Source organism: Naegleria gruberi (assembly GCF_000004985.1).
Source record: "Naegleria gruberi genomic scaffold NAEGRscaffold_42, whole genome shotgun sequence".
Taxonomy (NCBI): domain Eukaryota; phylum Heterolobosea; class Eutetramitea; order Acrasida; family Naegleriidae; genus Naegleria; species Naegleria gruberi.
In genome coordinates this window covers 163,540-191,194 of record NW_003163285.1, presented here as the reverse complement: position 1 = coordinate 191,194, position 27,655 = coordinate 163,540, and the positions used below count along the sequence as shown (strand labels likewise).

General features: G+C 33.7%; 16 protein-coding genes, 1 non-coding gene and 1 pseudogene across 18 annotated transcripts; 12 read left to right on the top strand and 6 right to left on the bottom strand.

Annotated features, from left to right (window-relative positions):
- Positions 1-404: 404 nt before the first annotated feature.
- Positions 405-3,784, top strand: NAEGRDRAFT_80732 (vacuolar sorting protein 9 domain-containing protein; the record flags this gene model as incomplete). The annotated part of the gene is made up of 2 exons (XM_002674098.1): positions 405-1,301; positions 1,341-3,784. 2 exons carry the CDS (start codon positions 405-407, stop codon positions 3,759-3,761), a joined length of 3,318 nt encoding a protein of 1,105 aa, XP_002674144.1. The 3' UTR covers positions 3,762-3,784.
- On the bottom strand, positions 3,777-4,418 carry NAEGRDRAFT_70789 (uncharacterized protein; the record flags this gene model as incomplete). The annotated part of the gene is made up of 1 exon (XM_002674023.1): positions 3,777-4,418. The coding sequence occupies one exon, from the start codon at positions 4,416-4,418 to the stop codon at positions 3,777-3,779; it is 642 nt and encodes a 213-aa protein (XP_002674069.1).
- Positions 4,419-4,564: 146 nt separating this feature from the next.
- NAEGRDRAFT_70788 (uncharacterized protein) lies at positions 4,565-5,582 on the bottom strand (the record flags this gene model as incomplete). The annotated part of the gene is made up of 3 exons (XM_002674022.1): positions 4,565-4,838; positions 4,880-5,153; positions 5,267-5,582. The coding sequence occupies 3 exons, from the start codon at positions 5,580-5,582 to the stop codon at positions 4,565-4,567; spliced, it is 864 nt and encodes a 287-aa protein (XP_002674068.1).
- Positions 5,583-5,691: 109 nt separating this feature from the next.
- Positions 5,692-5,762, top strand: NAEGRDRAFT_t488 (annotated as a pseudogene). Its single transcript has one exon. The product of its transcript is annotated as a tRNA-OTHER (tRNA).
- Positions 5,763-6,529: 767 nt separating this feature from the next.
- NAEGRDRAFT_t489 lies at positions 6,530-6,600 on the top strand. Its single transcript has one exon. It is a non-coding gene; the product is annotated as a tRNA-Gln (tRNA).
- Positions 6,601-7,123: 523 nt separating this feature from the next.
- On the top strand, positions 7,124-8,325 carry NAEGRDRAFT_80731 (uncharacterized protein). The gene has a single exon (XM_002674097.1). It carries the CDS (start codon positions 7,338-7,340, stop codon positions 8,310-8,312), a length of 975 nt encoding a protein of 324 aa, XP_002674143.1. The 5' UTR covers positions 7,124-7,337; the 3' UTR covers positions 8,313-8,325.
- A 92-nt stretch (positions 8,326-8,417) lies between these two features.
- NAEGRDRAFT_80730 (uncharacterized protein) lies at positions 8,418-9,551 on the top strand (the record flags this gene model as incomplete). Its single annotated transcript, XM_002674096.1, has 1 exon — positions 8,418-9,551. The coding sequence occupies one exon, from the start codon at positions 8,418-8,420 to the stop codon at positions 9,441-9,443; it is 1,026 nt and encodes a 341-aa protein (XP_002674142.1). The 3' UTR covers positions 9,444-9,551.
- Positions 9,552-9,900: 349 nt separating this feature from the next.
- Positions 9,901-10,653, top strand: NAEGRDRAFT_70785 (uncharacterized protein; the record flags this gene model as incomplete). Its single annotated transcript, XM_002674095.1, has 1 exon — positions 9,901-10,653. The coding sequence occupies one exon, from the start codon at positions 9,901-9,903 to the stop codon at positions 10,651-10,653; it is 753 nt and encodes a 250-aa protein (XP_002674141.1).
- Positions 10,654-11,467: 814 nt separating this feature from the next.
- On the top strand, positions 11,468-12,119 carry NAEGRDRAFT_70784 (uncharacterized protein; the record flags this gene model as incomplete). The annotated part of the gene is made up of 2 exons (XM_002674094.1): positions 11,468-11,564; positions 11,608-12,119. 2 exons carry the CDS (start codon positions 11,468-11,470, stop codon positions 12,117-12,119), a joined length of 609 nt encoding a protein of 202 aa, XP_002674140.1.
- Positions 12,120-12,477: 358 nt separating this feature from the next.
- NAEGRDRAFT_70783 (uncharacterized protein) lies at positions 12,478-13,062 on the bottom strand (the record flags this gene model as incomplete). Its single annotated transcript, XM_002674021.1, has 1 exon — positions 12,478-13,062. One exon carries the CDS (start codon positions 13,060-13,062, stop codon positions 12,478-12,480), a length of 585 nt encoding a protein of 194 aa, XP_002674067.1.
- Positions 13,063-13,783: 721 nt separating this feature from the next.
- NAEGRDRAFT_80729 (uncharacterized protein) lies at positions 13,784-16,665 on the top strand (the record flags this gene model as incomplete). The annotated part of the gene is made up of 1 exon (XM_002674093.1): positions 13,784-16,665. One exon carries the CDS (start codon positions 13,784-13,786, stop codon positions 16,643-16,645), a length of 2,862 nt encoding a protein of 953 aa, XP_002674139.1. The 3' UTR covers positions 16,646-16,665.
- Positions 16,666-16,725: 60 nt separating this feature from the next.
- NAEGRDRAFT_70781 (uncharacterized protein) lies at positions 16,726-18,013 on the bottom strand (the record flags this gene model as incomplete). The annotated part of the gene is made up of 3 exons (XM_002674020.1): positions 16,726-16,941; positions 16,983-17,374; positions 17,443-18,013. The coding sequence occupies 3 exons, from the start codon at positions 18,011-18,013 to the stop codon at positions 16,726-16,728; spliced, it is 1,179 nt and encodes a 392-aa protein (XP_002674066.1).
- A 331-nt stretch (positions 18,014-18,344) lies between these two features.
- Positions 18,345-20,534, top strand: NAEGRDRAFT_80728 (uncharacterized protein; the record flags this gene model as incomplete). Its single annotated transcript, XM_002674092.1, has 3 exons — positions 18,345-18,684; positions 18,828-19,261; positions 19,356-20,534. 3 exons carry the CDS (start codon positions 18,345-18,347, stop codon positions 20,505-20,507), a joined length of 1,926 nt encoding a protein of 641 aa, XP_002674138.1. The 3' UTR covers positions 20,508-20,534.
- Positions 20,535-20,688: 154 nt separating this feature from the next.
- NAEGRDRAFT_80727 (ras GTPase) lies at positions 20,689-22,599 on the top strand (the record flags this gene model as incomplete). The annotated part of the gene is made up of 2 exons (XM_002674091.1): positions 20,689-21,199; positions 21,255-22,599. 2 exons carry the CDS (start codon positions 20,689-20,691, stop codon positions 22,529-22,531), a joined length of 1,788 nt encoding a protein of 595 aa, XP_002674137.1. The 3' UTR covers positions 22,532-22,599.
- An 80-nt stretch (positions 22,600-22,679) lies between these two features.
- NAEGRDRAFT_70778 (uncharacterized protein) lies at positions 22,680-24,224 on the top strand (the record flags this gene model as incomplete). The annotated part of the gene is made up of 6 exons (XM_002674090.1): positions 22,680-22,905; positions 22,959-23,320; positions 23,362-23,539; positions 23,583-23,897; positions 23,947-24,060; positions 24,115-24,224. The coding sequence occupies 6 exons, from the start codon at positions 22,680-22,682 to the stop codon at positions 24,222-24,224; spliced, it is 1,305 nt and encodes a 434-aa protein (XP_002674136.1).
- A 227-nt stretch (positions 24,225-24,451) lies between these two features.
- NAEGRDRAFT_70777 (uncharacterized protein) lies at positions 24,452-25,516 on the top strand (the record flags this gene model as incomplete). Its single annotated transcript, XM_002674089.1, has 1 exon — positions 24,452-25,516. The coding sequence occupies one exon, from the start codon at positions 24,452-24,454 to the stop codon at positions 25,514-25,516; it is 1,065 nt and encodes a 354-aa protein (XP_002674135.1).
- A 99-nt stretch (positions 25,517-25,615) lies between these two features.
- Positions 25,616-25,930, bottom strand: NAEGRDRAFT_70776 (uncharacterized protein; the record flags this gene model as incomplete). The annotated part of the gene is made up of 1 exon (XM_002674019.1): positions 25,616-25,930. The coding sequence occupies one exon, from the start codon at positions 25,928-25,930 to the stop codon at positions 25,616-25,618; it is 315 nt and encodes a 104-aa protein (XP_002674065.1).
- A 298-nt stretch (positions 25,931-26,228) lies between these two features.
- Positions 26,229-27,002, bottom strand: NAEGRDRAFT_70775 (uncharacterized protein; the record flags this gene model as incomplete). The annotated part of the gene is made up of 1 exon (XM_002674018.1): positions 26,229-27,002. The coding sequence occupies one exon, from the start codon at positions 27,000-27,002 to the stop codon at positions 26,229-26,231; it is 774 nt and encodes a 257-aa protein (XP_002674064.1).
- Between the last annotated feature and the right edge of the window lie 653 nt (positions 27,003-27,655).

Genomic DNA, 27,655 nt, shown 5'->3' with positions numbered 1-27,655 from the left:
CATTATTATTAAATATTGTTGGCTCACTGTAATATTCAATGTTGATATCGGGATTAGGGTATAAACATCTAAATTTTGTTATGTTCATTAAATAGGATTAAAAATTCATTGTAAAATATGACCCGATATTAATACGCAACATTATAATCAACACATATTTAGGTGAGGTTTAATTTCCTTAACAACAATGAATTTATTCATCCTCTTGTTGGAGAAATAATATCATTCACTGGAGTATTGGGAAACATACACTTGTTGTTTAATAACACTGCAACATTGAAAAGAGTCTCAAATAACCGTTCGAATATCGTCGTGATGCCTTCCATGTGAGGCTTGATATCAAGGTAGAGCCAAAAAAACTTATTTGCAAGATATTCAGCTGATTATTAAACACAGCGCAAAAAATGGAACAACCACGACAAGAGAAGCATTCTAATCATGATCAACAGGAAGCTTCTGTCTCATCGTCTTGTTCGATGACTACTACGACGCCGGCAACCAATTATCATGCCTGCTCTGACAATTCCCATCAGAGCATGTTGTCGAAGGCTCTTTCTCAAGGTAGTGGTTCCTCTCCTATGGCGAATATTGATGATTTAATGGTAAAGACAAGTTCAACAATTATCGATCAACAACAATCAGTCCAAATATTATCGGGTAAGCCTGCCAATAATCCTATTAATATTCCTTCTTCATCCTCCTCATCTTGCCCGTTAGATTCTGATACGACAAGTCTTTCTCTTTCTCCTTCCTTTTCTTCTCCTTCTTCAAGTTTTAATCACAATAGAAGTTTACCTGCCTCCCTTTCTATTACTCCCAGTAGTATGCCAAATAGCTCTGTTCCATCTGATGGATCATCCGTAACAAGGGATGAATTAACCTCTTCACTTCCACTCCAATCTCCTTCTTTCATCCTTTCCCCATCATCACAGACAAATTCTACTCCTCTTTCCCAACAACAACAAGAATCTACCAACATACCTCCTACCATAACTACCAACAACAAATCCCAACTCCCTTCAGAGCAACAACAACAACAACGAACAACGTCCAATATTTCCAATATTTCCTCCAATAATAGAGAGTCTCTACTCGCATCTCAAGTTCACGAAGAAGAGGAAGAATCATCCATTTTCCAACAACCAATAATAGTTCATAACAATTCATCAATTCCAGCCCTTTCCAACCAAGATAATTTCTCTTCTCTTGAAGAGAATATTAAAAAGTATTATCAAAAAGTGAAGGAAGATGAAGAAGTAATTGTAGAAACAAAGGACGTACCTCCTGAAACTGTAATTAATGTGAGTAATTTTAAACAAACATACTTTCTTACAACATAGGTAAACTATTTCATTCCCAATGCAAAGAAAAAGAAGGACAGTGCCAATAAGAACATTGACACTATTAAACAAGTTTTACCACAAGTGGCCGATAATATTCCTTCATGGGTCTCTGAATTGAGAAGAGATTGGGATGAAGAAATTACCACCAATATGGATGAATCCAAACGACAATACTTTTTAAAATTCTCAGAGGATGATACTGAAGAATCTGATGAAGAAGAGAGTGATGAGAATGGATTATCTGCCAAGAAGAATGTGAAAATCAGAAAGCATATGAGACAATTTATTCAAGAGAAGGAGGAGGATAACTCATCGAAAAAGTACTTCCTTGGTGCCTCTTCTGAACCTAACACACCACAAAAATCTACAACAAACAGAGAAAAATCATCTCCACCTGTCTCTATCAAGAAGAACAATAAGGCTCTCAGCAAACCTTCTGAAGGAGTAATATCAGAGAGTTTTAACCAATCACGATTTTTGGATTCAACAATCAATACAGAGTTTGAATCATTTGACAAGAAAGCCTATGTAGATCCAAACACATCGACAACTTCTTTCATTTTCAGAGAGAATGCTCAAAAGATTGTAATTCCCCCAATTATTGCTCAACCTCTTCTTCAGGAAAAGGAACCAAGCTCTCCAACCAGACAAAAGAGACATACTTTCATTACCAACAATTCTGAACTTAAACATTTCCAACCAAAGAAGGAAAATTTATTCAAAAAGCTTTTCACATCTGCTCCAAAGAAGAGAAGTGAAGAGGATTGGCGAGATGAATTGATTAAATACGACCAAAGACTTTCCAACTACCTCAAGGAAAGTAGACAAGTTGTAAAAGATTTGAGAAAGAGACAAGAGATTGAATATGAAAAGATGCAACAAGAGTATGCATTCTTGCAAAGATGTCATGATTCTAAATTAATTGAAATATTTAAGGAATTATCCAGCTGTAAATTAATCAGACTCAAGCAAAGAAGAGAACTCGAAAAGGGTTGCAAGACTCTTATCAAGGACAGAATTAAAATCATTCGCGAAATTCTTGTACAACAAGCTCAACAATTGAAACAAGTAGAGCAAGCAGGTGATATCAATATGAAGTGTTACAATTTACTTCCTCACTATGTAAAGAATGAATCATTCTATAAGGACGTGGAGGATATTTTGAGCGATCATGAATCACTATCCTCCCAATGGAATGAAATTATTCTTTTAGAACAAATTTCCAAGGATTTGTCTGAAAGGTACACTCAAATGAAAAAGGATAGCAACATTAATAAGAAGGTTATCACCAAGAAGGAGGTGACAATTAGGTTGAAATCCATCATTCAAAGATTTATTGAAGAACCTGTTGTACCATTGTGCAACTTCCATTCTCTCAATGAGGGAAATTCAATGCAAAAAGACGTTCATCTTGATGATCAAACTTGGCAATCTTTCATCAATTGTGTTGAAAATGATCAAAGATTGGAAATTGAACAAGAATTTTTTGATTTGATTGCTGATCAACGTACAGAAGAAGGTCAATCTCTCAGAACATTCTTGAAGGAAATCAATAATGCAGGACTTGAAAAGGTCCCTCCAGCTGAAATTGCTGAATATGTTGTCATTTATGTTGATTACTTGAGTGATAGACATGCCATCAAAACTGACTTGGAAAAGCAAGCAATATTGAGACTCGTTTCTCGATTGATTTACAATGAGTTTGGCCTTGGACTTAGACTTCAAAAGATTGAAATTGAGTCACAATCTCAAGAAAACTACAAATTCCAACAACAAGTCAGACTCTTAAGAAAACTTACTGCTAATCAACTTGGTGTTGCCAACAAGTTTTTACCTATAAGAGCTAAGTTTACTGGAAAACAGAATAGCATCAAGGAAATGATTCACAAACAAAATCAAACTCCATTCTATGATCCTATTGCTACTCTTGGGTATTTGAATTATTGTGTGTCTCCAATTGACATGCTTCATTGTGTGTATTCTTGTGCGAGACAAATACATATCATTGCTAAGGATAATTGTTCTCAAAGAGGAAAAGATTTCTCTTTTGGAGCTGATGAATTCTTCCCAATCTTGGTTTATGTAGTTGTTCATGCTCATCTTCCAAATATTCATTCTGCTCTTTCTTATATATCAAAGTATTCTTCACAGTCAAGAAACAGTGAGGTTGTTTATTATTTAACTTGTTTGGAAGGTGCTGTAATGTATGCTCAAGAATTATCTGAAGAAGATATTCAAGAACTAGTTAAACAAGATGATCAAGATCAAGACAAACCTAATGAGAAAGAACCATTATTAACAACTAGTATTGAAACAACTAAGGAAGCTAATGCCAATAGTTACGATAGTAACAATTTTGCAAGCTCTGCTTCTGTCGAATCCACTACCCTCTCCCTTTCAGAAGGCTCTATTCCATAAATAAACATATAATATTTATTCCTTTTCAACAGTGTTTGTGTTTGCAGTAGCAGCGGTTCCCATCTTTTTGGTTGGTTGACGAAGAATTCCTTGTTTTTCTCTTTCTTCTCTGACTCTTGCCAATTCAGCAGAAAATCTTCTATTCACTTCGGAAATAACTTCTGCGTCCACTCCTTCTTTATCCTTAAATATTACTTTGTTTCCAATATCTCTGTTGTACATTCTCAAGAAAATATACTTGAATTTGGCATACCAACCAATGACGAATAAAGCCAAAACAATAATAAATAATCTCCTCACTTTCCTAAATCTAATCTTTTTAATTTGCTTTCCGAGAGCTTCTTTTTCTTCTGCACTCATTTCATATAATTTTGGTTCGAGTGGTACTGAAGATCCATCTCGTAGATTTGTTGCCTTTTCAACTTCATATAATTCTGTATTATATACACTTCTCTTCCTTGGATTATTTAAAATACTATAGGCTTCTGTAATTTCTTTAAACATTTCCTGTTTGGATGTAAACTTTGGATCATTATTATCATGTAAATCGGGATGGTATAATTTTGCTAATTTTACATAGGCTTTTTTAATATCTGATTGTGTTGCATTTCTTGCAACACTAAGCAAGCCATAATAGTCCTTTAAACGTCTAGACATTCTTTACGATATTGTTTTTTTCAATATCACCAAAATTGTTATCCACACTGCATTGAATAATTACGCCGACTTGTCTGCGAAATTATTTTCAATCAAGACAAAGCACTGGTTTAAAATTGAGAGAAAACATCAATTCCTTTCCATTCCTACATCTTCTTGTTTGAATATCTTCTCTCCATCATGGCTGAGAATGAGACTTGAGGTTTTCTTTGACTCTTTTCATTGGTTGGACTACTATCTCTTGAATCCTCACCTTCTGGAATACCCAACATTTTGAGGAGTGAGGAGGCTTTCTTTTCTGTAGGCGGTGTTTTTTGAGTTTCAACTTTTTTCGGTTTTGAGCCAAAGAGTTCGGCTCTTGTTTTTTCAAATTCGTCTTCCTCTTCCACTGGTTTTTCTTGTGCTTTGTGTTCAAGTTGACTGAATTGAGTTTGTAAGAATTGATTGAGAAAGAATCTTACCTTGAAGTTCGTTTGAAAGATAATGAACTGAGCATGATTAATTTCTTTGAGGCTATTAACTTGGTTTTGAGTTTGTTTTTGCGTTCAAGTCTCATAGCCTCTTCTTGTTCCTCCTTCTTTTTACGTTCTTCCTCCTCTCTTCTCTTTTTCTTTTCATCTATTATATCAGGAATAGTATTTCGTGGAGAGTGGATCAATTCATGCATTTGTTCATAATATTTAGAATCCTTATCGAAATCTTTGATATCTTCAATATCCTTCACTTCAAAATCATCTATTCTCGTTGAAACCATTATCAAACAATTGTTTGAAACAATTCAATATGATTAAATTCCAATATAAGTGTAAACTCATCTCCATCAAGAGAAAACAATATTCAAAACCTACACCCAGTTTCAGGATATCTCTGTTTTAAAGGAACCAAATATTCATCAGCCAAGTCTTCTGATTTTAATCCAACCCCATTGGAAAATTTCGATGTAATTCCTCTCTTCCGAGGTTTACTGAATGGTATCTCTGCTCCACCAGTTTCAATTCTCATACTTTTTAATAAATTAATGGCATTCTTCTTTTCCTCACTGACCATCTTCTTCTTCAGCCGATCCAAATTTCTCAAATGAACATTCACCTGATTTGTTGTTTGCTCGATACTTCTACTGATGGACTTGTATTGAGCATTACATTCTTGGTGTTGTTGCATCATTTTTTTAAATTAAATTTCATGACTGTAGATGAAAACAACTAAAAATGGCGGGAGATTACTAACAGGGTTACCTTAAATAAAATAAACAGCCTGAATAATGATTCAAGAAGCGTCGATGGTTTAGTGGTAGAATACGGCGTTGCCATCGCCGTGACCCGGGTTCAATTCATTTTGATAGTATGAATTATTGTGATTGTGTTGTTTCTCAATTTAATTTGGGAATTTCATTTCCCGTTCTCCAATGTTGTGAGCATTTTGCTTTTATTATTGTTAATTCTTTTTATTTAAATTTCTGTGCGTCGACCAATTATAAACATACTGTACATGTATTAAAATCCGTTACCCGATGGTTAATGTTAATGTTTAAAGTTTGAGTAAATGTTTGAATTGTTTCATCATGTAATGTGTTAGTGAACATCAATGAATAAATAATAAATTTAATTTATTGTTGGTGTGATGACATTCCCAATTAGGAAATTCCGTTCCCCTATACCCAATCATCAATATCTTTAATATTACATTATCAAAATTAATGTGAAATACATTTAAATAATAATAATTTAAAAAACATTGTATTAATTCAATTTCAAAATTGAATTCAATTTCCACATTAGGTAATTCCATAACCCGTTCAATTCCCGGTCGACGCAAACATCATCTTTTTTCTTCGTGTTCTTCCAGACTAACTTTTAAAAAAATTTACCATTAATACTAGACATTAATATCTACATACAGTAGAAAAATCACAACCCCAAATACAATATCTATCGAGAAAGAGTTCACAGTTTCTCCCCTATTTTTTTTCAATATTTTTTAATTTATCAAAATGGAAAACAAGTTTTAAAATTGTAAACCGTACCTTTCCTCTATATCAAATTAAAAATATTTTGAGAGTGACATTTTTGATTCTTTATCTATGGTATAATCAAGTGGTTATTAAATGTGCTCGTCTCGTGGTGTAATGGTAGCATAGTGGACTTTGAATCCATTGACGGAGGTTCGATTCCTCCCGAGACGGTAACGTGGCGAGTTGGAAAATTTTAATAAGGTTTTTACCTCAAATTATTAACTTTAAATTTTCATGATTGATCCTGTTGTTGTATGATATTATTATTATTATTATTAGGAATTACAATGGTTGGAGTATTTGAAGAGGATAATGGGTTTTGTGTCACTGCTGCATTCATTGTCAAGTTTGATTGATTATTTCTCGTCACTGCCGTAGAGGCAATGTTATTATTATTTGCTAACTTCAATAAACTCTATTGGTTTCCAAATATTAATTCTCAGAGATATAGCTCTGTCGATGAAGTTGTTACTGTAGTAATATTATTACATAATGGTATTGACACATGCCAGGGGTGACATTTCCGAAACATGATGTTGGAACAAATGAACCCACTATTTGTTTGGAGCATATTTCCCTCTAAGGTTACTTTTTTCAAATAAATAAGAATGAAATCTTGATGTCAGTTAGAGTTGGTTAATGTACTTGTAGAAGCAACAAAAGGAACGTTGGCTTGAACGAATAGGCCTTTCAAAAAAAAAACCTTAAACTCCAAACCACTGGAACTCTTTTGTTTCAGTCAGCTTCTGTCATAGAGATTGTTCAATCTCTAGCCGTTACACAAATCAAGGCCAATCGCTGAATCAACAACAAGAATAGCAACAGCAACAATAGTAATCCTGTGTGCTTCTAGTAATTAATAGCTCAAAAAACCTCAATAATTTATTCTTCTGTAAATAGTGTAAATAATGGCTCTCGTAGAATCACCAAGACATTTCAATAGAAATGTAGAATCGAGTGCTTTTGCTTCCGAAGGCTATCACTATAGTTTAACAACAAATCTAAGACAAAAAACAGATATTTCCAGCGGATGCAAAGATAATATCTCTAAAAACTATCAACAGGTGTTATCTTCCTCTCCCACTGTTTTCCATAAGAAGACCCAAGCAAGACACGTTCCTCAATCAGTATCTCCCTCCAAACTCTATGCAACATCAAATCAACAAGCTGAAACATTTACTGCATTCCTTGGTACCTTATCAGCCAATAGAAAACATCAACTAGAGAAGATAACACACATTCCAGCAGAAAAGAAGGCTGGTTTTTACTCCCCTAATTACTCGTCGTTTGGAAATTATCAGAACCTTAAAAAGAAGAATTTCAAACACTATCCCTACTCTCTGGCAGATCAATACTCTGAACATCCATTTTCCCTGAGCGATTGTTTGGAGAGTGCCAGAGAATTGTACAATGAAAGTAGACCAGTTCAACAAAACAGCAGCACTCCAAGCTATGCAAGACCAACCTCAACCTCCAGATCACCAACACCTTCCTCTAGTGCCAGACTCACCTTTACAAAATCAGAGAGTTCAATGAGCATTCCCCCAACCCCTAGATCCACAATACCTCGTCCAAGTAGTTCAAGACCACAAAGTTCGAGGTTAGGTAACAAATCTGCAACTCTGTCCTCTACAAAAACAAGCTCCACCTTTGTCACAACTTTCAGTAACAGCTCAAGTCACAAGAGTACAGTCAAACTGTTGAGAAATTTACATGACCACAAGGAATTTGAAAAGGAAATTTTGGCTGAAGAAAAGGAGCAACGAAAGATTGAAAGAATTCATGAGCAACATCGGAAAACAGATCTCTTTAATCCAGACAAACAAATGAGAGAGATTGATGATTTTGAATTGCGAATTGGATTAAAAAAGAAAAAACAATAAATAGGATTCAAAAACAATTGTCACATGTTCATCTTTAATTTGAATAATATTTTGTAAAGAAGCAACTTTTTATGGATTTATCATCTATTTTTAAAACACAAAAAAATGATTCGAATTAGACTACCAGCCTCTCAGATGGCCCTAAGAGGAGTTGATTTTTCCTCCACTGTTGATTGGCTCAAACAACAAATACAAAAAGAGAGTAAAATCGAGCCATCAAAACAAAAATTAAAGATGGGATTTCCTCCACAAGAAATTGCTGGCCAACAAAATCAATCGGAATTCAATGCAAAAAAGTTGAGTGATATTGGAGTAAAATCTGGTGAATCACTTATTGTTGAGGAGACTAGTGAATATGCCTCTATTGTAAATAATTCTCAACCAATAGTAGTGGAAGATGATGATATAACTCCATCAAGCTACAAGATTATCAAGCCTGAATCATATTCTGATGTGCCTCCAAGACCACATTCAGTTGGAACAGATGATTCGACACTTATTGCTGAGAGTGTTGTTATCAAAAGAGTAATAGACAGTGACAATTCTTGTCTTTTCAATGCATTTGCATATTGTTTGGAAGGATGTGAATCAAGGAAAAAGAAGAGAGCTCCTGCATTGAGAAGAGTCATTAGAGATTGGATTTTGAACGACCCTATCCAATTCAATGAAGCAATTTTGGGACAAAGTCCAAAGGCTTACTGTGAATGGATTATGAAAGATAATAGCTGGGGTGGAAGTTTGGAAATTATGATCTTGTCTCAATTTTACAATATTCGTGTGGACAGTTTTGATGTGACATCGAATAGAAGAGATGTCTATGGCGAAGGAGATCCATTAATTAAGGGGAAAATTCTTCTCCTCTATGATGGTATTCACTATGATGCATTGGCCATTAATCCAGTTCCACAAGGTCCAGAAGAATTGGACATTACAATCCTGCCAGCAGATGATGACATTTCCTCTACAAAAGCCCTTGAACTTGTAAAACAACTCCACAATCAACATCAATTTACTGACACTGCCACTTTCACGCTGAAATGTCTTCAATGTGGTGAATTTATTAAGGGAGAAAAAGAGGCTACTCTTCACGCCAAAAAGACAGGTCACTCCAAGTTTGGTGAAAGAAAGTAATTGGCCTGTTATCCGTCCCAATGCACATTTACAACTTGCCATCTTTCATGTGAATAGATAATCTCAATTAAATTGTAAAATAAAAAAAATGAAACAAGTTGTTTATTGGTGTAACCACACTATTGCCAACCAAGTTAAATCCATGTCATCACCACTAACAAATATTCGGAATAGTTTGACATTTCGCTACTTCCATCATCAATCTAATCTTTCAAATGTAAATGTTAAAAGTGCTTTGGAGTTTGGAGAAAATCAACTTCGGAACTCACTTCAATTTAAACACATTGAACATGATGCAGAGGGAGAAGCTCGCCAATTATTATTTCACACCCTTTGTCCATCATTGAAAAGAACACCTATGGAATTATATAATCAATTAAAACGAGAACGAAAAGTATCCAATGATGAGTATTTAAAATTTCAGGAATTTATCAAGAGAAGATGTAATTATGAACCAATGGAATATATTGTTGGAAATGTAGACTTTTTTGGGAGGAATTTTAATGTTGATTCAAGAGTTTTAATTCCAAGAGTTGATTCAGAAGTATTAATTGAAACAACACTCAATCAAATTGTTCCACTCATTTTGAAAAGAAACGGTGTGACAAATTTGTCTCAACTTGATAGACCTTTGAGAATTATGGAAATTGGAGTTGGGAGTGGTTGTCTCTTGATTACTCTCTTATTGGAATTGGAAAAAATTGGCCTTCAAAAAGTGAGGGCATTTGGTATTGATAAGAGTGAGGGAGCTTTAAAAGTTGCCACGTTAAATGCACAAAATCTCATTCCAAAATATATGGAATTGGCAGGAAAAGATTTGAAAGAATTAGAGTTTATCCAGCACGACATTTTCAAAGATGATGATTGGATTCATAAGGATTTGGAGATGGATCTCATCATTAGTAATCCTCCATACATTCCAACCAATGTTGTGCAAAATGAACTTGATAAGGATGTCTCAACACACGAACCACACATGGCACTCGATGGAGGATTGGATGGATTTGATTTTTACAATTACCTACTTGTGGATAATGTACTCTCTAGCAAGTATAATCTGAATGGTCATTGCGTAATGGAGGTTGGCTATGACCAAGCTAATTCATTGAGAGAAAGAATTATCAATAGCAGATCAAGTCTTCAATTCTTAGGAACAGCTAAAGATTTGTCTGGATATGAAAGAGTGGTTATGGTAGAAACAAAGATTTAAAGTTTAATTAGAGAGTCATTTCAGAACCATTTTGCTTGGATTGCCTTATCGTTCAATTGAGTTAAAATGGGATTCAAGCTAATTCTCCAACTTGTTGTGGACGAAAACTTGTTTAGAAATAAGGAAACCTTCATTTGGAGAAAACTCGTAACTACCAAAATTGATAACTCGACTCCCTCATGCAACAATGCAATAACACTAACATTACACTATGTACTGAGTAATATATTAAGGTTACGACATCAACAATCAGACGTTTATAATTGATGTAGCTCCTTTTTTGCAAATCGGTCCTACCAATTAAGGGAGACCCAAAAAGCAACTCATTGTTTAGCTTTGTTTAACACAGAGTATGATATTTATTGGCTCCTTATACATAGATCTCAAATTTTGGTTTTCCACAGAGTTTGATGTTTGGACACAAACAATGTATTATATTGAACATTGGTGAATTAACAGTTGTATCACTTAACGAATATTAATAACCACACTTACTGGATAGTTCCTTAATGAATTGTAAATTCTATTATAATACTGCTACTCGAACTGGCAAGCTTACTGATATTCACTGGAGATATTTAATATCCCACCTTAAAAACAGGTCTAAAAATGGCCTTATTTGGAGAAAAAGGTAAAACGCCCTGAACGCGCTTTAATGTTCACAATAACGGAACTTAACTTATGCAGGCTGCCGTTATGTTTTATTGTTGAATTTTGTTTGCCGCCTAAAATCGGTTACAAATGTTGGCAGTAGTTTTTCTCTCTCAATTAAAATTAAAAAACTACAATTTGAAACAAAACAACAATAATAAAAATGGGCGGATCAGCTTCATGCATGGGTAATAAACAATCTTCAGACCAAGATACAGAGAAGAATAAGGGAGGAAAAGGTGCTCAACCACACTCTGATGGTAAGTAGAAGTTACTTTTTATTCTTGTTAAACATTTTATTAGACGAATTCCTTACCGGCAAGGTTCTTATTCCTTGGAGTGATCAAGAATACAAGTTAGGAGTTAACATGATTGACGAACAACACAAAGTCTTAGTCATCCTTATCAACAAACTTAACCACGCTATCAATATGGGTGATATGGACCTCATTCTGGAAGTTTTTGAAAGACTTGCTATCTACACTGACTTCCACTTTAAAGAAGAAGAGTCCTTGATGGACAGATGTATTGCTTATGAAGCAAGCGTTAAAGACAACCATAAGGAAACTCACAGAAAATTCATTTCAAAGATCTTCTCCCTGAAATCAAAGGTTGAAGAAACTCACAATTCTAGATTTGCGATGGAAGCTCTTATGTTTTTGTCTGACTGGTTGATTACACACATTTGTATTACGGATAAGAAGCTTTGTAGGTTCTTGAAGGCTGAAAACATTGATAAGGATTATCACAGAAACCAAGCCATGGATGATATTAAGAATTATGAAGTCTCTATTCCTCAACAACCACAAGAATAAGTTAATGATAGGAAAGACAACACTTTCTTACCAACAATACGAAAATCAACAATAATACAACCCTAAAACCTGTACATTAACTAAGGGTTCTTGCTGAATCAATAAAAACACCTAAATATCTAATTACAAATTAAATTTGGTTTTCCGAATTGTATCATTATTTGAATGCAACATTCCACATGAAATGTATCAATTCAAAGAATTGAAAGATTCCCTCAACCTTGGGCCATATTAGGTAATATTCTCCATATGTTTTGTGTAATAATAACTTTTGATATCTCACTTCATCAGTGCACTCGAAATAACCACATACATTTAGTTACATTTAGTCCAATAAATTAATTTATAATAATTCCAATTAATGTTGTTTTTCCTTCTTTGAATGTTTCTTTTCACTCTTGGATTTTTCACTACTGCCACTACTTCTACAGCAACAACATTTACAAATGCAATAACAACTAATCGAAACAAGCAATACAATAATAATCAAAATTAAAACAATGACAGCCAACAATAAGTATCCACTTCCAATCAAAAGATAGACCAACATTTCAATGAAAGCTTCATCCAATCCAATTGACTCTGCAAAATCCTTGAATGCATCATATTGCTGTCTTTGCTCTGGATTTGAAAGTACTTCGTAGGCTTGAGCAATTTTCTGATAAGTTTGATTTATCTTTTCCTGTTCTTCCATTGATTTGTTTCTGTGTTTGTCTGGATGATACTTCATGACGAGCTTTCTATAGGCAGCCTTGATTTCTTGTGTGGTTGCATTTTGTGAAATTCCCAAAACTTGATAGTAATCATATTGATTGGAGAATGGTGATTCGGAGGAGTTATCATCACTCTGTTCTTGACAATTAATTGGAGTTGAAAGGAAGGTTGAGAGCAAGAAGAGTGTTGCTAACAAGAGCAAGCAGCACAAGGTTTGTTTTTTAAACATTTTTTTCTGTCTGGATGGATGACACTTTTTGTTGGCCATTATCATAATCAATAATTATTATTGGTATAATATTTTACAATTTAAATAGAGTATTTATTATTATTACTATTTAATAGTATTGCAACAGGTTCAAGAATTGAAAATTAAATTTACAATTTAAAAAAAAATATGATTGAAGTTGTATTGAACGATCGTTTAGGTAAAAAGATCAGAGTCAAGTGTAATGAAGACGACACCATCGGAGACTTGAAGAAATTAACTGCTGCACAAATTGGTACCAAACCTGAAAAGATTAGATTCCAGAGGTGGAATCAAGTCTTGAAGGACGACATTACCATTGATGACTATGAAATTAGTGATGGAAGTGGACTTGAATTATATTACGAATAATTTATTATTATTATTATTGTAAAAATTAAAAGAAGAAGATATAATTTATTTCAGTAGCAACAACTTGCTGATTGCCCTATTAGTACTACTTTGAGAAACTCATGAAATATTCACGTGATGATACAAAAATAAATATGAAAATTCATGAAGTGTTTATTAACTTTAATATCTATTCTTCAATATCATGAAACCAACACTCCGATAATTGCTTCTCTCTCACGATCATTATTCAAGAAACAAGTGTGGTGGTTCTGTTCTGATATCGAATCTATTGTTGTTCAACAATTTCAAATAATTTGAAAAAAACATAAAATTTGCGTGTTCAAAAAAAATGTTAACAACAACATCAACAGCAGTTTCAGTCTCGAGCGGAACTGATTTTTATTTCAATTCTCTCCTCGGTAAAGTATACACGACCGAGAATGAAGATGACACAAATAATAAGAATAGAATATGTTTTACATTGGACGGACAAAAATTACTTTCACCTGTAGGAAATCGTATTACTTCGGTGGATTTTGCTTCAAATTCTAGTAAAACAAGTTTCTATGGACACAAGTATAATATTCAATCATTTTGCTTACTTCATAACAATAGAGCAGTTTGTACAGTCTCTCAAGATGGTACACTTACATTGTTGAGTTATCCTAAAGGAATTATTCTGTCAAAATTCGACAAGTTTTTAGAACCTCGTGTAGATAGTGTTGTACCATCACCAAATGGGGATTTGGTTTGTTTCCTAGGATCTAAATGTTCAATTTACAAATTCCAATCAGCAGTAATGAACAATCAAGATAATTCAATGCTTCATCAGACTTCTTCTAGACCAATCAAATTGGGTGATGTTAAGGAAGCTGTTTGTCATACTTGTGCAGATTGGATTGATTCAAAGTTTATTGCAGTCGGAACCAATGATGGTATTGTACATGTTTACAAATTAGATTTAGAACAAAGTGGAGTTGAAATGGTGGATCTTTTCTCAAATCATCATATATTATCTGGTAATAAGGATGAAATTGTTGGATGCTTTTTCGTTTTTAACAAGCAACATAGAAAGAAAAATCCAGGTCAAATTTATTCACTTGATGCTAAAGGTTGTTTCCTTCACTGGTCTTTTAACTCTGCAAAGAAGCAATGGCAAATTATTAAGAAGGTTGATTTAACTTCCAAGACTGATGCTTCAAAGAAGAATAAGCAAAATAGAGGTGATGGTAAAATGAGAATCAAGTGTTGTAGTTATCATCCAACATCAAATTTACTTGTTTATGGAATTGGTCATGCTGGATGTTTTGAAATTTATGATATTGAAAATGATCAAATTATTTACAGATTGGGAAAGCCACACAATATTGATGGCATTCAATTTTTAACATCATCTTCCACTATTGAACAAATGGTCAAGAATAATCAATCAACACCATCCATAACTGTTAGAGAAGAAGATGAAGATACAGATATCAAGACAGATATTACATTACCAAACAGTACATGGATTGCATTCTCTAAGGAAAATCAACTTGCTGTATTTGATTATGAAAGTGAAACATTTATTTATAACCAATCCAACCACTCTTCACAAATTACAACATCATGCTACAATGAAAATGGTCAACTCTTAGCCAGTGGTGACTATCAAGGAACAATCAAAGTATACTCAACCGAGAATAATCAATGTTTTTGCAATTTACCAAATGCTCACTCTGGTCCAATAACTGGAATGATATTCAGTAGACCTCCTGGATCAAGAGATGCTGCCTTATATACTAGCAGTCTTGATGGTACTGTTCGTGCCTTTGACGTTCTCAGATACAAACAATTTAGAATGTTTACCAGTGTTGATGCTGAAGGTTTTTCATGCTTAACAGTTGATCCTAGTGGTGAAATTGTTATTGCTTCTGGTTCTACATCTTATAACATTTACATGTGGAACGTTCAAACAAATCAATTACTTGAAGTTATCAAATCTCACACTGCTCCAGTTACTCGCCTCCAATTTACAATTGCCAACGAATCGACACTCATTTCAAGCTCTTGGGATAAATCATGTAAACTGTGGAATATTTTTGGTTCTAAACAAGCTGCTGAACCAATAGAATTTTCATCTGAAATTTTGGATGTTGCTGTCAGACCAACTGATGGTGCTGAACTTGCAGCTGTTGTTATGAATGGTGAAGTTCAATTCTTTGATATTTTGAACGTTAAATCACTTGGATACATTGATTGTAAGAGAGATATTCAAACACTGTTTACCAATCCTAATGGTGATTACTTCTCCTGTATTTCATATACTGGAGATGGTCAACATGTTCTCTGTGGAGGTAAATTCCAACCATTTGTTTGCATGTATAATGTTAAACAAAAGGTTTTGATTAAGAGATTTATTGTCAGTTTCAACATGTCTCTCGAAGGAATGTTCGATATGGATTTGTTGAATCCTCTCATTAAGAAGATTAGAGATGACAGAAAGGATACAAGAAAGAGTGGTAATAAGAGTAAAAAGATTGGTGAACAAACAATTCCAGGTAACCAATTGGAACTCAAACCAAATATTCAAGTTGATAGAATTTGTGTCAGTCCAACTAATTCCGAGTTTTCCATTGTTTCTCCAAATGAAGGTATTTTGATTTTCAGTAATGCTTCTAAGGAAGGTTCATTCCAACCATTGGATATTGATCCATCTATAACTCCAGAATCGATCATGAAACTTTTGGAAGAAGAAAGCTACACTGAAGCTTTTATCAATTCCATCAGATTGAACGAACCTTCCATTTTGGTCAAAGTTTTCAATGCTATACCAGTTGATTCAGTTCCTTTAATTGTCAGATCTATTCCAGATAATTACCTTGATAGATTTTTGCAATTCCTCTCGAGGGAAACTAATGATTCTACGAGAATTCAATTCTGTATGGTTTGGCTCAAGTCAGTGTTAGCTCAAAGAAAACTGACTGGAACTTCTCATGGAGCAAACTTTAGATCTCTGGTCAGAGTTTTGCAACAAAAGATGGCCACACTCTCCTATCTCACTCAACAAAATCAAAACACTTTGAATTATTTGGCCAGTTTCACAAAACCAAAGAGAAATATCATTGAGGAAGAAAAGGAAAGAAAGAAGAACCTTCCAAAGGAAGAACCTAAATCTGAAGAAACTCCTGAAGAACAAAAACTCAAGTCTATGATTAAATCTAAGAAATAAATCATTTAAAATATTTCAAATAAGAGTTTTCAAGTCAAGGAAACAAAGAATGTTAGTTAGTTTAAGTACTATTTAAAGAACTAGTTTATTACTTTTTGGGAAATGAAAGCACTCAACATTTTGGCCATCTTTTCATCTCCAGCAACACTTGGGTGAATTCCACATCCCTTATCTTCAGGTGTGAAATTACGTAATAAATCTCTCAAGTTTGCAAAGAATAGATTCTTTCCATAACCTTGTTGTCTCTCAGCAACTTGTTGGATGTAATCTCCATAATTTCCAAAAGTTACAAGACTCTACAATCATTAATTCTAAATATGAATCAAAAAAAACTTACAACCATTACAACTTTGAAAGAAGGTCCCTTAACTGGAGCATACTGTGAAAAGACATAGTCAAGGAATTTTTGATAGGCCCCACTGAACTCTTCGTATGAAGGTCTTGGAGCTGTACTGAAATCATTGGTTCCCAATGTAATGACAACAATATCAGGAACAAATATCTTTTGGAAATTCCATAAAATATTTGGATCATTGGCCAATGTTCTTGGGTAATAGGTTGAGAATGGTTCAGCACTTGTGGTATTCTTATCACCATGATTTCTGACCATTCCCTTGCCACTCCAGCATTGAACATGAATATCAGATGCATTCAGATATCTTGCAGTTTTTTCAACAAAACTCTCGTGAACATCCTCAGTAAGAGGACTAAATCCACATGGAGGCTTACCTAAATTACCATATCTATATAAATAGGTTGCTTAATAATCCTTTAAATATATAGAAATAGTTACCCACAAGTAATTGAATCTCCAATAAATTCAATCTTCAAATCATTAGCTCTCTTGACAGTGTTCGATATTGAGACTGGTGCAACAGCTTGAGTGAAGGTTATTCCATAAAAGGAGACAATACCAAGATGTGGCTCTGTTCTCTTTTCCAATTCCATTTGAATAGTATAGGATTGACTCATCGTATCCTTTGGCCAATTAAAATTCACCTCAAAGTGTTCTGCTGTCAAATTACAAGCCAGCAAGGAATGTTGAAGCAATTTAACTCTTTCATTATTTTCATTCAATCTCCACAAGTAGACATTATAAGTATGTCGATGACTCTTGAAATGAACCATTGCATTCAAAATGTTCATCGTTGCATTCACATCCTGTTTATAGACAAATTGGGTTGATATAATCATTCCACTCCAATCAAATAGAATTGCATCCTTCTCCCTCAAGTATCTGCCATGTCGATAGGTAAAGAGAGGTGAAGTGGCCTCGAATAGGACACCCTCAACACATGATCCCAACCATAGGAGACTGCAACAGCAAGACAATAGGAGTATGAGTTTGTGTGACTGTTGTGGAAACATTTTTTCAATATAATGTTAATGATGATGTTGTTTGGAGGAATGTAATTACATTGTTCAAATTGGGTGGGGCAACCTTTGATGAATCTTCCTTGAAGGGTTTATTAATGTGGCACTAATTGGGATTGTCTAGAAGCAAGTTATTTATGATCATCTTAATGATTTTATGAATGGATTATTTTCAACAAACTTGAAATGACCATAATGTAATACAGTTGTAAAACATTGAAACGTGACCATGTTCATAGAGTCGATTTAATAATAAATTAAATAGATGGAATGATGAGTCGCGATTTCAACGTCTCTTTTTTAAAATTAAAATAATATAAAAAAAATGTCGAGATCAACGGGCATTACATCTCTCAATATTAGAGAAAAAGTCAAAGCTTCCTTGTTGAAGGTATTGGAAGGTGTTGGAGAAAAGGACCAATGGAAAGTTTTAATTGTTGATGATAATGCTATGCAAGTCATTTCTTCAGCTTGTAAAGTAAGCGATCTGATGGTTAAGAATGTTACAATTATTGAAAGTTTGTCCAAGAAGAGACAACCATTCCCTACCATGGATGCTATTTACTTTGTTTCCCCAACTAAAAGTTCTGTAGAAAAGGTTATTGAAGATTATAATACTCCAAACAAACCAACTTACGGAAATGCTCACCTACTTTTCACCAGTAGTATGTATACATTAATTTTAATGTGTTATTTACACTATTGCCCAAACAATACTGTTATTAATTATATTTGTGATGCCGAATGATTGGACTCGAATACAAAATTAATTATTATACAACAACATTAATAATAACAATAATAATAGGATTACCTGAAAGTTTAATGGAGGAAATTTCAAGATCTAGACTTCACGCTCGTGTAAAAACCTTGTCTGAAGTCAATATTGATTTCCTTGCAGTTGAAAGACCAATTTTTACTTTTAAACAACAAAACGATATTCAAAGAATGTTGGATGTTGACAACCGTGAAAAGGAAAAGTATGCCAATCAAATTGCCGACCAATTATATACCTTCTTCTTGACCTCTGGATTTGCTCCATATGTTCGTTATGCTTCCGATTCAGTTGTTTCTAAAACTGCTGCCAGTAGACTCTATGATTTGATTGCCAAGTCAAAGGGACTTACCAAGGATAAATCCATTGTTTTAATTGTAGACCGTACTGAAGACATTAATGCTCCTCTTCTCCACGAATTTACCTATCAAGCTATGACTTATGATTTGGTCAAGGTTTCACCTTTGGTATGTTTTAATTTTGTACTTGTTTTCTAACAATTCAAAATTATTCTGTATTGATTTCATTTGGATTTTTTATAATTTATTATTATTATTATAGGATAATATCTACAGTTACTCATTCACAAGTGGAGACAAACAACAAAAGACAAAGAGAGTTTTATTGGACGAACAGTATGATCCAGTATGGGAAAGATTTAGACACGTTCACTTTGCTGAACTCGGTAAAGAATTACAAAAGGAAATTGACCAATTCTTGAACGAACATCAAGATATTTCAAATGCTCAAAAGAAGGAAGTTGGTAAGAAATTGGAAGCTGCTGAAATGTCTGACATGATCAGAAAACTCCCTCAATACCAAAAGAATCTCTCAATGTATTCTATGCACAAACAAATCAACAAGGATTTATTGACAATTTTCCGTGAACAAAGCTTGAGCAAGATTGCTATTGAAGAACAAAATATGGCTACTGGTGAATCTCCAGAAGGTCAAAAGGCTACCACTAAAGAACTCATGACTACTATTGGAGCTATTCTCTCAAACAACAGTGTGGATGATGAAAACAAGATGAGATTAATTATGTTGTTCGTTATTTTCAATCAAGGAAAGATGGATGACAAGAAGGACAAGTTATGTAGAATGGCCAGATTGACCGACGAACGTATTGATACTATTAATAATTTGGCTGCCTTGATCAAATCCTCAAAGAGTGGATTTTCATCCAAGTTGTCTAAATTCTTTGACTCGTTCAAAAAGTCAGGCGGTAGCGATAAGGAAGTTGGTTATCAACTCTCCAGATATACTCCAAAGATTAAGGAACTTGCTGAAAAATGTATGACTGGTAAATTGGAAACAGAAAATTATCCATACATTAACGATCCACCAAGTAACTTTAAGCTTTCCAATAAGGATACAGGTAAAGCTTCTACTGCTTCTTCTTCAAAGACCTCATCAAGCAGGTCTGAATCTACAACAAGTGATTTGAGATCTAAAAAGACTGGTGGTCCAACATGGAATAAGAAGAAGGGCGGTTCAGAACCAGAAGAAACAACCATCTCAACAACAACAAGTACCAAGATTGACAATAGTATGAAGATGTTCGTCTTTGTAATTGGTGGTATGACACACAGCGAAACAAGAAGTTGTTACGAATTGATGTCAGAACACAGTATGGATGTATTCTTTGGATCTACCTCAATCCTCACACCACAATCTTTCCTTGAAAAACTCTCTGAATTGAGAACTTTGTAAACAATAAAAACCCAATCTGACATGTAATTTTGTGAAGGGCTCAACTACCCATCATCATAATTTTCTTTTATCTTCAACGTTGACATCCAATTAGTTTAACAAAATGCCTCGAGACGCTACTCCATTCTTTCCAATAACATCAGGAGCCGATACAGGTCCACTGCTATCCTTTCGTAACATTATGCTCTTCCTCGATACAAAAACCATTCTCAAACAGTGCTACACCATCTCAAAGGAGTGGAATCAAGCATTGGAGGATTCCAACTTGTGGCAACTCTTGTTGGAACGTGAATTAAAACTTCAATTTCTTCCTCATCAATTCACACCATCATCACCATCAGTTGCAACATTCTCATCATCTCCATCACTATTGAATAAATCATCACCAACATCATTAAATTCTTCACCAACAGTTGCTGCAGTACCATCATTGAAGAAGTATGAATGGAAAGAATTGTACTTTCTATTGACGAGATATTCGAGATGGCGTTGGAGGAGAGGTATTGAGAGAAATTATGATGTTGAAAAGGATATGAAACAAATATTACTCTCAGAGCAACAAGACACTAATGAAGAGAAAGTGGACGAAACTTTGGACGAATCTAATATTCCACTTTATAATAATCCGTGTTACTTTTCTCCTTTGATTCATAATTATCAATTTAAAGTCATGATTTTGGGAGATAAGAAGGGTAAGTTTATCATTATACTTTCGAATAATATTTAGCATCAACATTTTCACAATAGTCGGAAAGTCAAGTGTCATGTTTAGATTACTCACTAGACAATCACCCAAGAAGGAATACATTAAAAAGTTAATTAGTACGGAGGGAATGTCCCAATTTTCATCACTCATTCAACACACCTACGAACCAAACAATTCCATTCAATTACAAATTTATGATTCGAATATTGTTGATATTGGAACATATGTGAAAGTTTGCAGAATGTATGGAACATTTACACATTGTGTTATTATTGTTTTCAATGTGAGAAGTAAACGTTCCTATTTCAATTCAATCAACAAGTGGTTGCCAATGATTAGAAAGAGAAATCCTAATTTACCAATTTTCCTAGTTGCAAATAAGTGTGATAATTTTCAAAAGTATCATGGATCTACTCGATTTGGACACAATTCAACACTTTCCTCATCAAGTACTGATTCAGGAAAGGAAAACAATGGTTCAAACGATTCAAAGAGAGATGTTTCCAGAGAGGAAGCAATTGAAATGGCAAAAGAAAAGAATATTATTTATAGGGAAGTAAGTGCTGCAACAGGTGAAGGAATTGATGAATTGTGCACTGATGTCATTAATACTATTTTTGCTAAGGTTGTGCAAGTGACACCGAAGGGAATTTTGGATGAAGCTCATGAAACATGTGAAAGTTTGGCAGAGGATTATAATGTTGCATTTAAACAGAGGATTATTGAGGTTCCAAAATTCGTACCAACAGTTCAGGATCGTGACTATTTTGAAAAATTCACAGAAAGTGAAATTTCCAATGAGAGTGAACACGATGAATATGAAGAGGATATTGGTGAAGAGGATAAGCATCACTATGATATGAATCATTATGAACTAGAGGAGGAATCAGGCACTCACATTCACGGTCATACCATTAATCAAAAGGAAAATAATCAATCTATGGACGATGAATCAACCACAAGCAGTATCAATGAATCAGAAGATGATGAAAAGATGAAACAACTGGTTGAAAAGAGTTTTGCAGAAGCAGATCAAGAAACACCCTATTTTCGTATCAATGTAAATCAATCCCAGGACAAGAGACAATCCAAATATTATGCAAATTCCAAAGCTCTCACTGCTGGCTTAACTGAGGACAATTTGAAGGAAATTTCACAAATGATGGCCAACAACAATGTCAGTATCGAAGGCCACACAACCAATCCTTCTCCTCGTCACACCATTTCAAACACAGTTGCAACAACTGATCATGATGGGGTGAAACAAGGTGAAGAAAACCAGTTGGATGATGCCAATAAGAAATGTTTCATTCAATAATTTCTGAACTGAAGAGAACACAAATACTTGATTTTTTATCTAAATAAAATGTACATTATTTCAAATATATTCAATATTCAATAATAATACTTCAATACTTTCAATACTCATTGTAAAAAAGCTGAATTTAGGTTTTTAATCAAAAAAAATGAAAAGAAACAAAACTTCTGATCATCGTATTGTTCTTCTCACCAAACAAAATACACCTTTCAGAGTGCAATCGGAGGATGATCGTATTTTGCAATCCACCAAAACAGGTGATTATCATAACATGCTGGATTTGGCTTCAGTTTTTGTTGGATCGGAACAAATTTTATATGTTTCTTCTATTAATCAAGGATTTTTTGTTGTACATTCTGATATGACAATTACAGGTAGGAGAATCTTTAGTAATTTGATGATTTTCTGATAATGATGATAATATTAGAATTAAATTGTTTGGGTGATGCTTTGAAAATTATTAGACATACCGAATTTAAATCAAAACGTTTGGAAATCAAGTTTATTGATGGTGGAGAGGGTAATGTTTGGATTGTTACAAAGTGTAATAGGTTGTTTAATTATGGAAGTGATAAAATTTTCAAACAAAAAGGAAAATTATTGAATGATTCTAATGTTGGACAGTTTACAGAGGCAAGTTGTGAATTTCTTTGGGATGAAGATGATTTCTTTGAGGAAACACCTATAAAAAGAGAAATTACTCACTTTTCCTGTGGAAGATATCATACCTGTCTTGCAGTGAACAGGAGATGGGCATATGGTTGTGGTTATTCCTCCTTCTTTCAAACAGTAAGTTTACAAAAATTGTGTGAAATCAACACGTTGTTAAGGGAACAAAAAGTGCTACAGATACTGAACAGTTTGCTCAATCATATTTTCACGTTGATGGAAAATGTCAAAAGGAAATGAAACATACCATTAAGGAGCTATACTGTGGACGTTATTTTACTCTGATATTATCTGACAATTCAGAAGTTTGGGTAACAGGTTCAAATGAAAATAATCAAAGTAAGTCGATTGGCAATTTCAGAGTTGTTTATTGTTGTAATAGTCTTTGCATCTAAAAGTTATGAATATTATCATAAATTGGATGTTTTCCAAAATGTACTGAGAGCATACGCTTGTAAATTAGGATATCATTCCATGGTTATAACTGGTGGACAACAGATTGAAAAGCCAGGACCTTTTGCAGTTGTTGCTAATGGTTGGAATGATAATGGTCAACTAGGAACAAAGCATAAAAATGAAAGTGAGATGTTTAGTTATGTTGACCTTCCTCAACCACTTACCCAACATAGTCCTGATGTTGTAAATCTAGAAATTTATCCAATATTTACTAGAACATTTTTCAGATACAAATCACATAGTATGTAATTCAAATTTTTTGAGTAGGATTTATTACAAAAATGTTCTAGTTTATGAAACAGAGAAGAACAAGGGACAATTAGAGTTGGAACTGCCTTTCAAGTTTTCTTTCCTGGATGATGTTAAAATTGCTGGTGGTTCAGAATTCTCTTTGATTGTAGCAAGTAAGTTTTACTGTATTGCTAGTGCTAATATATTCGATATGGTAATGATTATAGCCGAGAAACATAGCAAAATGATTCAATACTTCTTTAGACAATTGGAAAATTCATATAGAAATAGACATGTGAGTGATATAGAAATTGTAGTAACAAATACTGCCTATTGAAAGAGTTGTTTTCAAGCAACTCTGTGTACATATAGACATTAATACAAGTTGATTTTTTATAGCTTAATTATTATACTCTTGCAGAAAAAGAAAATCTCTACCCACGATTCTTAGAAGGATTATAATAACCACAATTTCAAACTTTAATTTTCATTGTAAAACATTCAATTTCAGAATGGAGAATGATTTAGCTCTTGATCAAAAATTGTGAGAAAATCAAGAAAAAAATGAATCAATTACCACAAAAGATATTTAGTCGTATTTTTGATTTTCTCGATAGGAATGAATTGTATGCCTTGCTGAAGTGTTATCCGGGCTTTGTATCTAATTGTTGTCCCAATATTAGATTCAAATTGATGCAGCAGTATATTTCCGAATTGGAATATGATTATAGTCATCAACCAACATTCAAGGGCAAACGACAGACATTACCTCGTGTTAGACACAAATATTTTAGGAGAGGAGAAGAATATTGGGAAAATTTGACAAAGTTCACACCACGACAAACTTTAATGATTTACTATCCAAAGAAGAGCCTTAAGATTCTATTCGAAAATGTTGGACCATATTTATTGAGCAAGATCAATAATGGGAAACCCTTTGTGGAGAGAGATGAAAAAATGATTAAGAAGTTTTATTATCATTTTTATAATATCAAGCTTTCATTAGAATTATTCCAATCTAGAATTTGGAATGCAAATATGTATCGTGGAAAGACTTCGTTTAATTCAAAATCCTTGGAAACCTGCTTGGATATTACCAGGATTTACAAAACTAGATTAGTCAGGTTAAATACTTTTATAGTCACTAATTATTTGGAGAATTTAAAGAATGAATTCTATACAACATACATCAAATTAGTGAAAACAAATAAGGTCAATAATGAATTTTTCGATATTTGGAACGAGAAATTCAAATTGTCTCACAATATTATGAGCTATTTGAAATCATTACTAATTTCAAAGAAAGATATTTCATCTATTATTTCAACTCTGTGGACAACTCATGATAACTTGTTGGATTTTTTACCCCTCCTTCAAGGTTTGAATAGAACTGCAGATGCATCTAAAATCCTTCTTGAAATATGCTCCTCCCAAACAACTATTAGTGTCAACACAACCCAACAAATCCAAAGAATTCAAAATCTACTCGAATGTTGCTCCTACTTTAAGCTCTCTATTTCTGAATTCAAAATAGTGTTGGAAAGATTTTTTGACAAGATGGTGGTTACTCCAGAAATGAAAGAAGAATTTAACATTCTTAAAACTCTTGCGTTTGATAGATATGAATAATTTACATTCTAAAGATTAATTTATTAAATATCTGCTTGTTTTCTACCCTTTTTTGTAATTTATTTGCAATGCTTTTATTTTAGGTAAGTGATAAACAAGTTACTTTTTTTGTATTAATCCAAATCTGTGGAAAGGAATAACTAATCCAGGATGTGATTTTGCAAATCTCTCTTTCAGCAAATTCAAGTTCATATCAAAGTCTGTAACTTGTGCAGTACTTTTGAATTTTTCTTCTTTACCAAAGAGAATTCTAAATTGTTCTCTTTTTGGTAAATATCTCAATATGAAAGGATCAAATATCATTTCCAAATTGGTTAAACTTTTTGTTAATGATGGATATCTTTTAACAAGAGCTCTAACATTCTCAAGCAACGTTGAATTTTCAAGAATGAGTGTTGCTGTATCAAGATTCATTTCTAGAGCTGGGAATCGAACTATTTCCACGATAATTGGATGGTTAATGATAATATTCCATTGTTCAATAGTGAGATAGTTGGCAATGATTAAATTCTTTCTCAATGCCTTTATAATTACTGCCTCATCATTCCTACATTCTCTTGTTGCCATAATAAATGCCTTGTGTGAAATGTCAAGATATGTCAATGCATCATACCTATCGGTGATCAAGTTTGAATTAACCAATTCAGAGTCTTGTAATTGATTAGAACTGAGAATAATATTAATTAAATTAGAATAGTAAGGTACAGATGCTCTAATGTGAAAGATTGCTCCAGTACTTTGACACAGCTTGAACTGCATTGAAATAACCAGTTCTTATTGAATTGTCTGCATGTTCGAATGCTCTTCCACTTGTTATTATGGCAGAATCGAATAAATCTTTCCTCTTTCTCATCTCCCCATGAAGAAACATAAAAGCATCACCATTCAATTCAAGAGCTCTTTTCAAGAATTCTTCATCTTTTCTAAATGTAAATGGAACATATTTGAAAGCATCTCCGTTATTTCGTATAGCTTCCAATAACAATTCTTGATCAAACAGCAATCTAGGATGAGCATAATGAAGATACAAACCATTTTTCTTAACACGTTCCATCATGTACTCTTTGCTGTTTCTCAATTCAATTGGAATGGCTTCCAAACTATCAACTTGTTCACAATAGAAACGTTTCTTCTTTTTGGATTGTTCAACACCATCTCTCACTGGTGAATCGTATCGTTCGTTTGTTGTGGAGCATTCTTCCATGTCCTCACTAAGATTCTTTAACTTTTTCATGTAAATAAATTCTTGACCTTTAATTACATAAGGAGAATATTCTTGCTTTCGTTTTCCAAATCTTGATTCTTCTCTGACACAATATTCCAAAGGAGTGATAATGGCATTTCTGAATAGATCTGCCTCCTTACACCAATTCTCATGGAGCTTTCTTTGATTGTCAATTGTTGATTTAAGTAATGGGCTTGAAAATGTTACATCCAAGGAAAGAACAACTGGTTGTTCCTCAAAATTAACTTCTGGTTGTTTCATGATGTGAGTATTAATGATGATAGAGGAGGTGCTGTTGATCTTCATGCTAGTTGTGAAATTTTCTTTTGGTCTTATTAAGTATTAACTGCAAATGCACTGGTAATTTAACAGGGAGGAAAAAAAGCGGGTTGTGACTTGTTTCCTTTTTTTTTGCTTTGGAAAAACATGTAATTTGCATTAAGGCATACAGCTTAAAATTTTGAGTGAAATAAAAATAGAATTTGCAAAACAAAATTTTTTTACTTGCTTTCGTGATGAGGTTTTTTTGGCCTGGTCATTGCATATTTGGCTGATTTTGCTTCTCTTAGTGTTGAAAGAGATTCTTGGCTGCAGCTATTGGAAGGAGATACATGGAATAACATTATTGTCCTGCAATTTCCACCCAAACTCTCTTGCAAAAGACGAGTCAACTTGGATTCTCTATATGGAATGTGATATGCCTTAGGTTGGCTACAGTCTAAGGCGTGGAGAATCTTCGAGAAGGTGCTAATGGACTTGTTTCTTTCAAGTAGTGTGGTGTTAGTCTTCTTTAGTCTTTCACTTCCAGCAAGGTCCACAAAATGAATAAAAGATTTTCTTACTAGTCCATTTGAGTTCAGTTGTGAGAGTCTAAATGAGTAAATCAAAGTTCCTCTCGACGATGCTTGTCCCAT

Coding starts and splice junctions, on each gene's coding strand:
- NAEGRDRAFT_80731 (XM_002674097.1), top strand. CDS start 7,338: ATGGCTCTCGTAGAATCACCAAGACATTTCAATAGAAATGTAGAATCG.